The following is a 15,088-nucleotide window of genomic DNA, read 5'->3' as shown; positions in this document are numbered from 1 at the left end:
AGGGGGAAGCTTGATCCAGTTCTAGGCTCTGGTTTAAAAAATGTAAAAGGCCTTTAGTTCATAGGATTAGAGACATTAAAAATACATTAACATGCATCGGGTTTCTCCTTCTTCAGGGTGAAGTGACACTGAAACATTACTGATGCAGTCACCACAGGTGTGCACACAAAAAAGCCGATATGTGATGGTGTATTTTTAATGTTTATAGCCCAGTGAGTTAAAGGCCTTTACATTTTTCAAACCATCTGTTGTCCCTGGTCCTGCATCATTTATACCAAGACTTATAGTCTTTAGCTTCCCCTGTCATTTGAAGGATTCCTTTTAAGGAGCAAGGGTGATTTGAGAGCAGGAGTGTCCCTTTTGTCTCTTTTTAAAAAATATCTTCAAAATTACAAATCTGGCATGTTTTGCACTATGCAACAACTTCTGTCTAGCCACTCTGCCATTAGCCTAGGTCTGTGGAGGGCTGCAGTGATGGTTGTCCTTCTGGAACTTTGTCTCATCTCCATGCTGTATCTCTGGAGCTCTGTCAGAGTGACCATTAGGTTCTTGGTCCCCTCTCTTACTAAGGCACTTCTCCATTAATGGCTCAGTTTGACCAGGTGATCAGCTCTCTGAAGAGTCCTGGTTGTGTCAAACTTCTTCCATTTGAGATTTATGGAGGCCTCCATGCTCTTGGAAACGTTCAGCGCAGCAGAACGTCTTCCCGAGATCTGTGCCTTGCAGCAATCCTGTCTCTGCATATGCATTGTCAGCTTTGAGGCCTTCTATAGAGAGGTGTGTGACTTTCCAAATCATGACCAATCAATTAAATTTACCACAGGTGGACTCTCATAAAGATGTAGAAACATTTCATCAATGATCATGAGAAATAGAGGAACCTGTGCTCAATTTAAAGTGCTCTTGCAAAGGGTCTGAACACTTTTGTCAATGTGATACTTCAGTTTTTTTTTTTTTTTTTTAATGAATTTGCAAAAATTTCTAAAATTCTATTTTCACTTTGTCATTATGAGGTTCTGAGAGTAGATTAATGATATTATTATTATTATTATTTTGTTTTTTTATTGTAGCAGGCTCCAGCATTACAAATTGAAACCTACACACCAAGGATCTGTGGATAAAGGACTTCTTTAATTTGACTTATTAATGACTGTTAATGATCTTTAAGGCCGAGACAATGGTTTACAGTTAAGCCTAGGGTTTGAGGATTGTAATGCTTTTGTTTCAAAGGTTAAGAAATGAAGATTTCAAGTGACTTCTTCAGAAACTGTCTTGTTTTTGGAAGTTTTTTCCAACATTTTAAAGGCCATTTCTTCCTCTTTAGGTCTAAATGGGTTAAAATAGTGGGACTGTGATAACACTAGTATTTTGCTGTGTATACTCGTACCTTACTCATCGTCTGATTGCCGACAGGTGTGACCATAGCTGCTTAGAGTGCTCGGGGCCCGGTGAGAGAAACTGCAGCAGCTGTGTCAGTGGTTACAATCTGGAGGCGGGAGCCTGCGTGGTCAGCACCATCTGCAAAGATGGTGAGTTGTCAGCTTTCTTATCTACAACACCGTCTAAGTGTCTGTGTATTTTTTCCTCTTGTTGCATTGTGTCTAACAGTCAGTAATCATAATTTATACAAGTTTGGTCCATAGAGAGTATTTTGTGACCACTGAATTTACACTTAAATCTTTTTTAATGAATTTGATGAGTAATGATATTTTTGCAAATACTGAATGTAGAAGTTCTTAAATTTAATCTACTAGCTTTATAAAGAGTCAAACACCTCAAGGGTGCAGATGCACATCTCAGTTCTTGAACCTCTTTTGTATTACAAGATGAATTGTGTTGGAGTCTGTAGAGAATTGAAAAAGAACCACAGTTTTGTTAAGGAAAAACTGAGGACTCACCTGTGGCCTTTTATGACTTCTGATCTTTATACTAACTTTCTGAATCCTGTTGTTTCATGTGGTAACTTTGATGCAGGTAGTGCCCTTGCTTTTTTCTTTGTGCTCTTTTTGTTAAGGCTTCATTCATGTGCTACACATTGAATAATAAGCTGAATATGACTGCAAACACTTTCTTGGATTTTTAACAGTTTTGCACGGTTTTTCCCGACCTTTGTTGTCCTCTGTTTGATTCAATGCATATTGAAGCGTCTACTTAACCCCCTTTCTTCTTTCTCACTAATTCTTTGCATGCACTTTGTGCTCCCTTCATGCTGTACTTAATCACCTAGTCTTTTCCAAGTAGCACATGTTTAGCTAATGAATCTTTGATGCAAATATTCCTTTTCCTCTCTAACCGGCTGAGGTGAAACTCTGATTAAAAGGCTTTGACTGCAGGCTGTGATTTGCTATTACTCCCAAGAATTTCAAGTCAAAGAGAATGAAGTATTACAGTTTATGATAAAAAAAAGCAGCTAAAATGTCTTCACAGCATGTTCTTTCTGTTGATGATTATGTGGCTAAAGTGCCACTCAGTCTATTTCCTAACTAATGAACAAATGCACCTGATTTTATACCACTCAGTACGTTTACATGGGGTTAGTTGAATCATTTGTGTTAGTCTCGCTAAAACAGGATCTTTGAAACACATGTAAACATTTTAGACTCAAGCATACTAAGCTGAATTTCTGGAAGCCAGACTGACACAGCTGACTTAGCGGAAGTGTATCATCTTCAGTCTCTAGTCCCTGCTGCTCAGATCCCCACAGGATCTCTGGTGTTCAGTCAGAGTTACCATTAGGTTCCTGGTCACCTTTTTTAATAAGCTCCCTTTATGGAAGCCAGGCTGACACAGCTGACTAAGCAGAAGTGATCAGTCTTCAAAAATTTCAACCAAGTCCTTCTGCCTTTTGGATATTGCCAAGAGTTCACCTATATGACAGCATAAATGTCAGAAATGGACACTTTCCCCTACAAAATGGCACAGCCCTATTCTGCTGTAAACCGGATTACCAGTTACCAAAGGTTTATTGATTCGGTGTGGAGGCGATCAATATCACAAATTCCTCCTGCAAACCTTGTAGCATCACGAGTTGTCTAGTCAGATGAAGGAAGACAAGAGTCTTGAGGAGTCTTGTACAGAGCTAAGACGCTAGCTGCACCTTTGTAGCATATGGAAAAATCCTTGTTTTGTCATGAACATGCATTCAAATGATACCGTGACTTACTATTAACCTAATAAGCTTTGTGGGGTGAGCGAATGGGTAATGTGCAGAAATCGCTACTTGCCCCCCAGCCGGAGTTCTCTGCTGTGGCGTAACATCATCTGCAAAGTACCGGAGCTTGACTTAACTGTGCCTGTAAATGTACTGAGTGGTTGTCAGGACTAACGGATTTGTTTTTACAGACTGGTGGTCCACTTTGGTTTCCTGATATAAAAGATGAGAAGTTGTGAATTTCAAAACTCTTCATTTTTCTAATTGTGTGATATTTGTTTCTCTCTCTCTCTCTCTCTCTCTCTCTCTCTTTTGTGTTTTTTTCTCCCAAATCTGATTCCTCTCTCTCCTGACGTGGATCCAATCACTCCACTGGACTACAATCATTTTCCACCTCGATGAACATCACCTGTGATTGGATCAAAAACTCTTCCTGTCATCTGAAACCTCTCCTGACAAATCACATGGCTCTGCCTGCCATTCAACCATTCCTAATGGTTCTGCCCTGTGTGTGTGTGTGTGTGTGTTTCCATATGTATTTGAATGTGTGTGTGCATGTTGGCCCCCTCCTTTCCTACCAACTCCCCCTGTATCTCTTCTTCCTGGTCTGTGGAAAGCAAATGAAGAATCTTGGGCGGAGGGCAGTTTCTGCGTGCTTGTTAAAAAGAACAATCTTTGCCAGAGGAAAGTGCTGCAGCAACTGTGCTGCAGAACGTGCTCGCAAAAGGGCTGACGGGATGTACTCACTGGGCGTAAAAAGGGAGTGCGGGGGGGATGCAGGGGGGCAGCCCTCCTTCTCAAACACCCCCCTGCTCACTCATTCACAGTCACATAATTTATAAGAGAATCTGTGCCTCTTTAAGGGACTGCATCGGAGGTGCGATGACAGGACTACAACAAACCTACCTTTTTTCTGTACTGGGACACAAACACGTGGTCAGGGTGTAAAATGACTTATGGAACTTATTTTCAAGAACAAACAAGCAAATGAAACAAAACACAAAAGAGCAAAAGTGTCGGTATTTTGTGACCAAAGCATCGATGCCAAAATAATTGAACCTCCTTTTATGTTGCCAGTGTAGGAAGCATAGCTTAAAAACAGGAGCCACGCAGCCTGTGAATCTCTGAATACGTCTGTGTGCATTTTTTATTTTGGCTTCTGGTCCTTCCTCTCTCTCCAGCGTTAACGATAAACAGATGGAAAGAGAACATACAGTAGGAAAGGCCCTGGTTTGCCTGTAAATATATGTCAAAGGATTAAAAAATGAAGCTCACTCAGTAATGTGAAAATAATGTCTGTCTGGGCTGACTTTAGAGGGGGAGAGACACATTCGCTCACACAGAAACAAACACACAGTATACACCACTCATGAATCAGCCACCTTAAAGTTAAACCGTGTCACTGCGTCACATTACTGACCACAATCACCTCATTTCATTTATTTAAAACCACCAGCCTGCCCTCTGAACGGTGTGTTTGTCTTTATTTGTGTGTGTAGGAGAATGCCATTAATACTTAATGTAAGCCCAGACAGCATTGATTCATTCCAGAGGTACGACAAGACGAGTCGATAGTCATTCCTTCTGGAGCTTTCTGCGGGAAAGGAAACGCTGCAGTGAGTCCAAATGAATTTGTGGTACTGGGGATGCACCGCTGACCATTTTTCAACAACAGTTCTGTTTTTGTATACTTAACTTTCCCCCTTTGAATCCATCCGTTGCTTTGACTGAACGTTTAAAGCGAAATAATTGAAATTAAACTCATATTTGTTACAGGGATTACATTTTTTCTTTGTGTTATTTCCCCATTTGCCATGTGCAGCCCTGATAAAGGGAATTTTGTCAATTATATTATTTTTGTTTTGGTGCTACGGTTGTCACAATACCAGGATTTAAAACTATGGTGCCATTTTAGTCAAATCAAACAATTTGCATACCATGGGAACAAAAATAGTATTTCTAAAGCCCACTCCAGACCGAAGATTGCAACAAGATGAGTGGAAACTCATAATTCTGAAAGTCGGTTCACATCACTGCAACTGGGGGAGACGATGCAACATTTCAACTCTTACTGTCATTCATTTTAAAGTGACTGCACACTAAATCAATCTCTACAAGACAGTACAGCACATTAGACTGACTCCTGCATGAGGGTGATTCATCATTAACCCCTTTATTTAAGATGCTGCATACATGTTTTTTGTGACTATCATTGTATGGCACATATTATGAGTAAATATCTGCTGGAAACAATATTTTTCCAACGGACAAATTTAGCCTTGAATTTCTCATTTGTTTGCCGCACATCCTGCTTACGAGCACAGCTGATGGAGTTTATTATTGGGCTGATGCTTCCATTTGAAAATGTATTCAAAAGTAGATGCAATCATTTCACAGCTTAATTTTATCTAACATTATATTTTTCGTCAAACAATATTTATTTACATTTAGAGCCTTTCAAAATATGATTTCCATTTCCCATTAACAGTTTGCAATATCTAAAAAACAGCTATTGCCAATGTGATGAAACAAATCACACAGGCAACACCATCAACTAGCTTGATCCTGGCTGCAACAGCTCTGTTCACTCAGCTGCAAAATGGTCTTGTTGCATCGTGGATCCTCAGTCTGAACTGCAGGCTTAAGTCTTAGCAGTTCAATGGGGACTATGTTGGTTTTCATTGCAAGAAAAACTCATTTTTACTGTCTGATTTGCACAAAAACATGGTTGACATCCCATTATTGAAATATTGCCCAAGTCTGAAAGGAAACGCAGAATTCACAGCTTGATTTTATCTTGCAAAGCATCGAATAGTATTTGCTGGCATTTAAAGCCTTCAAAACAAGATTTTTATTTCCAGTTTCTAGTTTGCAATGTCAAAAAACAGGCAATTTGATCAACTAAATCTCACAGGCAATGCCATCAACCAGCTTGATTCAAGTTGCAAAACAGTCTTGTTGCATAGGTGAGTCTTCTGTCTGAACTAGGCTTAAGCCTCAATATTAGAGAATTTATCGGTTTTCACTCCAAGAAAAACTTGTTTTTACTGTTTGAATTGCATAAAAACATTGGCAGTATGCCATTACTGAAACATTGCCAAAGTATTGGGGCAATTTGGATAGTATACAGGAGTTTTCTTGCTGTTTTGGGTGGACTCATCTTTCCCCAACCTAGCTGAAAGGAAATGCTGCAGTGAGTCCAAATTAATTTGTGGTAGTTGGGATGCACAGATGGCCATATTTCACCATTTATTTTTCCCAAACTTATAGTTGTATCTATACATTATTTTGACTGAAGATTCTAAGCAAAAGAAGCAAAATATCAAGACTATTTGTTACTGGAAACTTGTTTTTTTCTTTGTTATTTTTCCTTTTCCATGAGCAACCCTACTGAAGGGAATGTTGTCAAATTATTATATGTTCTGTTGGTGCTAGGGTTGTCACAAAACCAGAATTTTAAACAAGTACAAATCAAATGATATTGAAAAATAAGATTTTATAACCCTGACAAAAAACAGAAGTCCAAGGAAGGTAATTTCTTGGTTTGAATGGACAAAAGTGGCAAGAAAATCTCTGTCACAAAGTTTCAGTTGCACAAATATGTTGACCATATGTGTTTTTGCAATCAAGGTTGAGCTTTCTTTCTCTCAAAACATCTGGTAAGAAATATGACTGAAGATCTGAGGTTTTTTAAAGCTTTGGTGCTAGATGGTGCCTCAAGGTTATCAATGATAGAGAGCAAACAAGAACTGCATCAATGGCCAGCATTGGAAAGATGACCAATATGGTTTGAAGGTATTTTTTAATTGATCCTTTATCCCAAGGTCCTTTCCATTTCAAACAAATGAGAATAGCCTGTGGTCTGACTAAGTTTGTAGAAAAATCAGATCAGTTCTATGAAAATTAAAGGATTATTTTCAACTGTTTTAAGCTCTAAAGAACTCAGCAAGCAGGAATTTTGTCTTACCTAAAACAGTTTAATGTGAGAGGAACTTCCCTGATTGGTGGGTCAGGAGACCAATCAGAGGAGTATTGAGGAATCAGATACCAAAAATAGCAGGCAAACTCCTGCACACTGAATAAAACAATATCAAAACATTAAAAAACAATCAATCTTCATTCATATTTACTTCAGAGCTACAGCAGTGGGGTCCATTCACAATCACAGCTTAGCAAATTCAGAGATTTCTAAAATCACTTTTCTCGTAAAGATGCAGAATTTCTGTCTATGTCTCCAACCCACAGAAAGAGAGCAAAGGATGTGACACGGCTGATGTTTTCCTGCTGTTTAGACAGTCTCCGCGACTTAGCTTGCAGTTTTTCATGGATTCAAACTGACAGAGATTGTCATTTAAAATAAGGTGGTATCAGAAAAGTAGCATTTTGACAAGCTTACTTGGTGCATCCCTACATGTTACTGCTCTCAAATAAATGAGATTTATATATTTCTGCTTTTTGTCCCTGTATCAGAATGGCGATGCATATCAACAGAGGCATTGCTCTACACTTTTAACACAGAAGGTCAATGATGGGCACAGAAAATCTTCTGTTTTTTCATGTTTCAGCTGCAGGTAACGGCCTCTGACAGGCAGACAGGCTGCAAACAGCTCAGGTGCAAATCAGATGTCATTTCTAAAACACAAAACCACAGATTTAGTTTGACATTTAGCTGTGGAGTATTTGTGTTCAGTCAACCCAAGAATAATCACTAAACAAGCATTAGAAGGCAATCAATATTTTCTATTTTGGTTATAATTGTCGGAGCAGAGAGAAAATGTTAAATCGTATCGACACAGATCTCCTGGTGTTATTGGCGATTGATGTCAAAAGTCTGGTTTCTCCTCCTGTCTGCCTCTGAGCCGTGCCCGTCAAAGGTCAGAGGTTATTCTGGTGGTGCTGGTTTCTAATAAAGAACAGCAAATATTTTAAAGATTCTTCTTGTATTTGTGTGGGTTTTCACACCTGCAGCTTGAGCATTTACAGTATTAGATGAATTGTTGTACTGTCAGCTGGTTATGGTTCTTGATGATTTGTAATAAAGATTGATGACTCCCCTGTTTTGGTTAACAAAAACTTATTCTTGGTCATTGTTTAAGATGACTTGAATTGACATTAGATTGTGTGGTCGTAGGCGCACGCACACATCCCCCTCGTATAAAGCTGTTTTTATCGTGTACCTGTGACATATCTGTGACAATGCATTATTAATGTTACTCAAAGTCCTAGTTTTGAAAATCTTTTTTTACTTAAGTGTTCTTATTAAAATGTTTAATCTGTTCATGTTTGGTTTTCTTTTCAGTTGCAACCGTCAGTGAGATTGATTTCTTTATCACCGCTTCAATGTTTTCTCAAAACTTGAGGTGCCAAGCTCTCTCTCGCTGCAGCTCAACAGTGACACCCCACCCCCCCAACCCTGGGAGTAAATTTTCTCATTGTAGTCTTTAACTGACATTTAGAATATCGTGATCGGAACTAAGCCAACAAGTGGCCCCAATACTCCTGAGTATAAAACAATTGATTCTGCACAAATGAGGACTGGAAAACAAAGAAAAAGCAAAAGTACAACACTGCAGTGTATCCCACAGCACTGTGAAGTTAACTTTGACAACACTCAGCCTCCTCCTTAACTAACATCAGGCATGAGCACACATTGACCAAAAGGGCTTTGTCACAGCCACCCTGCACAGAGACAGGGCTCTTTTTAAAGTATTTTCCAGGCTGTGTGCAGCCTGACTCAGAGAACAGATATGCATTTATATTTTTAAGATTTTTTTCTGTGGAATATTTTTTATTTCAGACATTTTAGACATTTCATTTTAGAAAAAGTTTTATTGTAGACTATTTTTGATTAAGACATTTCATTTTAGGCCTTTAGATTTTAGCCATTTTTTGTTTGTTAAAGAGTCAGCAGCCAAAACAAAGCGAATCAGACGGAGGTTAAAATATGGGTTTTTCAGGACGCCAGTGTGAGAAACATTAGGAGTTTTTTGAGCTGTAAACCATGTGAAGCTACTACGTGGGTATCAGAGAGATGGTGTAAAACCTTGAAAAAAGGCATAATACCCCCACTTTAAACATTTTTATTATAGACTATCATTATTTTAGAGATTAAAATAAAAAAGTCCTGGGATGTTTTACTTTGAGATGAATATAGAATATTTGGATATTAAACTTTTGTTAGCAGATCCTGGAAAAAATGAACTTTATATGATATCCTGATTTTTCCAGATTTACCTGTATATTTATTATATTATGGTGTGTATTATCATGAACAGACTAAAGCTACAATATGTGAGGATGGTAAATATTTCCATGATAACAGCCAGCTCCACCAATCAGAGGCGTCACTTTGATACTCCAGTAGTTCATAAATAGAATAGAAAATGAAGAGATTTTTACTTCCTGCCTGAACCACACTGTTGGGCTCCATTGAGTTATTTTTTCATGAAAGGGGAAAATAACATCATTGACATTCACATCATCGCTTTCAGACACTTGAGGTTTTTCTTCCCTCCATCAGAGATTGATTGAATGAAAGTTCCTAACGCTGCAGGCAGCTCTTAAAGGGAGAACATGTGCACTCAATGACAATGAGGTGGGAGTTAAAAAGGGGCCGCCATGGGAGGTTTTTCTTCTTTTTTACAGGTGAAAGCTTTGATATTGTTTTTTTCCAATCATTTGATTTTTAAAGCACATTTTACTTCCGTTTACAGAAAAACTGCACAGTGATGTACACAAGCATACAGTACGTTTCAATCAGAACCACTCTTCCACAGATTTGACCATTTATCGCAAAATTGTTGCACTGATTTTCTCATTGATAAAGGCTCTGTTTAAAGGATGCTCTTTAGGTTAGCCAAGCAGCATGATTTGATGTTCCAGGGAGCTTAGATGTACATGTTCTTAAGCTGATGACCTCCAGCTTTTCATCAGTAATCTAGAAAATAGCATGGATAATTCACAGCTGTCCTCTCCTCACTGGTAACAGTGTTAGAATGATTTCAAATGACAGGATATTACTGTCATCTGAAATCATTCTCTCGTTAAACTAATTTAAAAGAGTTCACACAAAGTCTTAAGATACATTTGATAACCCTGATCATTACTCACACTGATGCACAGGCATTGACTTAATAGCTTGTGTGAGAATGACATAAATCTGTTGACATCCTGCAGGATCAACCAAGTCAAATAAGTTGTTCTGCAGTCATAAAGAGCTCATTCATTCAAAAACAGAATGATAGTGAGAAGCTTGCACATAAACATTGTTTTCATTCCTTACAAATAACTCTCTTGTGCTAAAACTGACCATAATTATTGTTATCCCTCTAAATATTTGCATCTACGTGCTCTTAAATTAAGCTCAGTTCATTGTGTTGTTATCAAATGAGGGCTGTGTAGTTGTCTGGCTGTGGTTTTGTTTGTCTCACCTCCAAAAAGTCATGCATTTCAGGCAGTGCTCCTTACATTTCCCTGCAACAGCTCAGTCAGAACATTTACATGCACTGTTAAAACACAGCAAGAGAATGGACATATAGTCATAGTCATGATCACCCACCGAAGCAAGTTGTTGCAATGGATTCTTTCCTTTGACCTTGATATCATTCTGCTTAAAGTTTTTTTTAGATGCTGGAAAAAACATTCACCTTATACAGGAGGTTGTACAGCTCTCCATCTAAAGCGTCCAAACTCTTCTAGTTCTTGCTACAGTTACTCAGCCAAAAATATCAAATAGTTTTTCAAGCTGGCAACGAGGAAGATTCACCTGGCTCTTCTGAACATCAGCCCATCTTCCTCTGACTGGTGGTCCTGTATCCTGTATATTCTCCCCCCTTCAAGTCAGTATTTAGTAGATGCACCTTTGGCTGCAGGCACAGCACTGAGTCTGGGTGGATCGGTCTCAATCAGGCTTTCACATCGGGACACTGTAACGGTCACTCAGTTTGTGAGGACAGCCTGATCAGCAGATTTACACACGTGCAATATTGCTTTAATTTCATGATGGATTTGACTGAACTTTGGGAGATGTTCAGTGACTTGGAAATGGTTTTGTATCCAACCCCTGACTTATACTTTTCAATAAGCTTTTCTCTGAGATGCTTGGAATATTCTTTTGTCTTCATGGTGTAATGGTAGCCAGGAATACTGATTAACCAGAGACTGGACCTTTCAGGCACCAGAGTCTTTATACTTCAATCACTTGAGACACATTCACTGCACTCAGGTGATCCCTATTTCACTAATTTTGAGACTACTAGCACCAATTCGTAGGACCTCTGTTGAATTTGGTCAGTCACTTTAAAGGGGGTGAAAATTTACAGGATAGGAACCTCTTAAAAATGTTGGTGCACCTACACCTTAGGACACAATGTCCTAAAAAGATAAAAGTGAAAATCAGAAACTTTACTTTAAAAGTTAAGTTTAAAAGTTTCATGAAAAATTAAACAAAGGGCAAAGCATACAAGCAAATGAATCAAAAAGAAAATTCAAAGGACTTCAGCAAAACCTGATCAAATAGAATGTCTGGATTTGTTTCTTAACTTGGTAGAGAGGAGACAAAATGCAGGCAACAAAAAGTCTCCTTTTGATGGCTGGAGGGAAAAGTCTCAAAAAGCAGAAAACTCTAAAATGCCGCAAGCAGGAGAAACGTTGTTGAATTTGAATAAAAGAATTTTCATCTGCAGGTGATGAGGAAAACGGTAACTGCTGGGTGGATGGATCGAAAACACTCAGTAGCAGAAAAACGAACAAAGCTTCTACTTTGCAGCTTCCAAAACTCTTGCTTGTAAAAAGAGCAAAGTCCTCGGTTAAGTCTTCTGGCGTGGCCCTCCCAAAAATAACCTGAACTTGTGAGATCCACAGCTGGGTAGAATACCAAAGAGGGTCTCTTCACTCTTTTTGTAAAAATCTTTCAAACTAAAGTCCATCCAAAATTTGTCATTTTTAGTAAAAACTTCTGATTTGATGAACTTTCTTTCCATATTGAGGCATTCTAGTACATTTATGTGTTTGTCCTTCTATCTTGGATTAGTCATTCCTTACATGAAATCCCTATGATTCATTTCCCCTCAGAGAGTAACCTTAGTGCCACTACCTTACTGAACTTCTGCTTCTTCTTTTTCACAGCAGCTGGAAGACTTCCACACATCCTGTCACATTTCTTTCCTGCCTCACAGTTCCGTTAAACTTATAATCACACTTTAACACATTTTGTAAAAAGGACGTCATACCAATGTTACAGACATGGGATGAAACCAGCTAACAGCTTAAAGACCGTCTGTAAAGACAGAGACAGCAGCCTGAGTTGGCTGTTGTAGTTAACCTTCCTCCTGCTTCTGCCAGACTTAAATAAACAGTTGTTTTCTTTTTCACAAAGCATTTTAAATCTTTTACATGGACATAACAGTCACATTGCTAAAGAATAAAACCCACATTCTCTCTTTCATTATGCCTTAACACTAAGGTGGCCATCACCCGGCTTCAGACCGAACAGTCTGAATTTAAATGCCTTGTCCAGCGTCTAGTGCAGCCTCAACCCAGACGCTTATTTGTCCTTCTTTTTGGAGTTGCACCTGAACGTTGCACAGCATACTGTCCAATGCTGTAACACTTTCGACCTAACAAAAGATTGGCCAAAAAATATGACTGGCTGAAAGCAGTGTCAAATGATTATCTGATTGGTTGGTCTCATTGGTTGAAAACGTAAACAAACCCCCATGTGCTAGCTACCTACATCATGTCGTCACGTTAACAGCTCAGCATGCCGAAAGGATGGACCTCATTCAGTCCAGAATGGTCAAAAGAACACTCATTTATTGCTAAAATCAGCAAAGATGACCTACATTTACACAAGCAGCATCGCCCAAGATGACAAGATATCTGCTGCAGAGTTTTGTTAAGTCTATCATGCAGTCAAGCATGATCATCACCAGCCATACAGGAGTGTAGACTGTGGAGTGAAATTTAACCAAGAGATCTTCAGTGACTCAGATCAAATTGTCCTTCAAGGAATAGAGTGCCTCAGAAACTGTATCATGAAACCATCATTATTAGGGACTACACTGTATTGCAGCGTGAATACACTAGAGTCCTATTTATTGTGATTATTCTTGCTTTATTAAGTGCTGGAAAGTGTCCTCCTTTTAGGTGCTGTAGAAATGGCCACCCCACTTAAAACATCAGTGTCAACCTAAAGTCATCCTGGCAAAATATTCCAGTTTAACATTTGCTAACAAGCAGTATTTCTAATGAGAGAAACTCATTCTAACTGACTGAGCAACAAGAAAACAAATTAATATTTTACTGACACAAACAGCTTAGTTATTTACATGAACAGCACTACTAAATTTACTTTTATATTCACATTGTCACAAGATAAGTTTTAACCAACTATAATCAGCAGGGAGACTTAAGGAAACTTAGCTAAAAGTTAGCGATCATGCACGTGACACTGCACTTAACACTTAGCATGTTAGCATTCATGGCGTTCTTTTACAACAATAACGATGGACAAAATGTTACAACACACACGAAAAATGTGCAGACTTTACCTCCAAATCACTCTAAAAGCATTTTAAATTTGTAACTTTTCTTACTAACCTGTAAAGACAAAGATGGCACACTGAGTCATCTGTAGTTGTTAACCTTCCTCTTGCTTATGTCAGACTGAAGCACAACCATAGACTGCAGAAAGAATTGGACAAAGCCTGTGTGACATCAGCTGTCTGCTTACCATGGGCTCTATACACGGCAGGGGCGTGGCATATTTCCGGTGGAAAATAAGACTGGTTCACAACTTCCGCCCAACGATAAGTGCTAAGCCAAAACGGAATCTAAACCCTCCTATACTGCCCTAATTTATCCGTTTTGTTGTTTTTTTGTTTCGATTTTTGTTTGTGTTTACTCTATCATCATTGCTTGGCATCCAAACATGCTGAAATGCTGTTTCAAAAACAGGTTAAAAGAACTTCTGGACATCTGCAGCTAAATTTAACTCGTCATTGACAGTCAGCTCAGGTAACTCATGCAAACAGCAAGTAAGACTGGAAGTGTGGGAGCGGTCTAATGCCAAATGCGGAAGCAATTCGTGCATAGAGCCCATAGGCAGACTCAAGCTGCTTTGGAAGCCAATCTGTGGCGGCTTCCATATTGAAATTGCTATCTCAACCAAACTAAAATAAGTTTATTTGTGGTATAAAAACCGACTGTTTAACAGGAATTCAGACAGAACTTCTGGTGTTCCTGCAGCCAGCCTCAAGTGGACACTCGCCATACTGCAACTTTTTGCACTTCCACATTGGCTTCATTTTTCAACAACTCAGGTTGCCGTTTGAGCAAAACATGGACCGAACCCAGCAAGCCCCACCGGGGAGGTGCTACCCCTTTGTGGCACTTTTAGGAATCTAACCTTCTTATTCATTATCTATGCATTTTACTAACATTTGTGCAAAATCCATACATAATAAACAAACACAAATTACAGAATGTGACAGCACATTACTGTGTGTCACACTAGCAGCCAAAAATGGTGGTCGAACAATTGCCATAACTGATGGAACCACGAATTCTGCTCTCTACCAGAAAATCCTGAAGGAGAATGTCTGACCATCAGTTAGTTACCTCAAGCTCAAGCGCATTTGGGTTATGCAAAGGGACAATGATCTGAAACAAACCAGCAGGTCCACTTCTGAATGGTTTCGAAAAAAACCCAAATGACTGTGAATGAATAAACAGGCCGTTCATGCTGGAAAACCCTCAAATGTGGCTAAATTAAGACAATCCTGTGAAGAAGAACAGGCCGAAATTCCTCCACAGTGATGTTAAACACTCATTAGTTGTCACAAATGCTTGCTTGCAGTTGTTCTTTTTCCACATAGGGTGAGGTAGGTTTGGATGGCTTTTTTCCCTTAAGAAATTAAATAATATTAAAATTCGATG

At 38.9% G+C, this 15,088-nt stretch overlaps 1 protein-coding gene across 3 annotated transcripts in view; it reads left to right on the top strand.

Annotated features, from left to right (window-relative positions):
• The window catches only part of pcsk5b (proprotein convertase subtilisin/kexin type 5b), a 137,078-nt gene extending 128,651 nt beyond the window's left edge, over window positions 1–8,427 (top strand). The window contains exons 20-21 of one of the 3 annotated variants that reach the window (XM_041786782.1): window positions 1,414–1,529; window positions 3,778–8,427. In XM_041786782.1, the coding sequence (XP_041642716.1) occupies window positions 1,414–1,529; window positions 3,778–3,884 (223 nt within the window). In that variant the 3' untranslated portion in view covers window positions 3,885–8,427. Of the gene's footprint in view, window positions 1–1,413; window positions 1,530–3,768 lie in introns of all 3 variants that reach the window. The other 2 variants (XM_041786781.1, XM_041786784.1) reach the window with 2 other exon arrangements.
• The last annotated feature ends 6,661 nt before the right edge of the window (window positions 8,428–15,088 follow it).

The sequence above is a fragment of the Cheilinus undulatus genome, linkage group 5 (assembly GCF_018320785.1).
Source record: "Cheilinus undulatus linkage group 5, ASM1832078v1, whole genome shotgun sequence".
NCBI lineage: Eukaryota > Metazoa > Chordata > Actinopteri > Labriformes > Labridae > Cheilinus > Cheilinus undulatus.
Note: the sequence above shows the minus strand (reverse complement) of the source record. Positions and strands in the feature narration are given on the sequence as shown.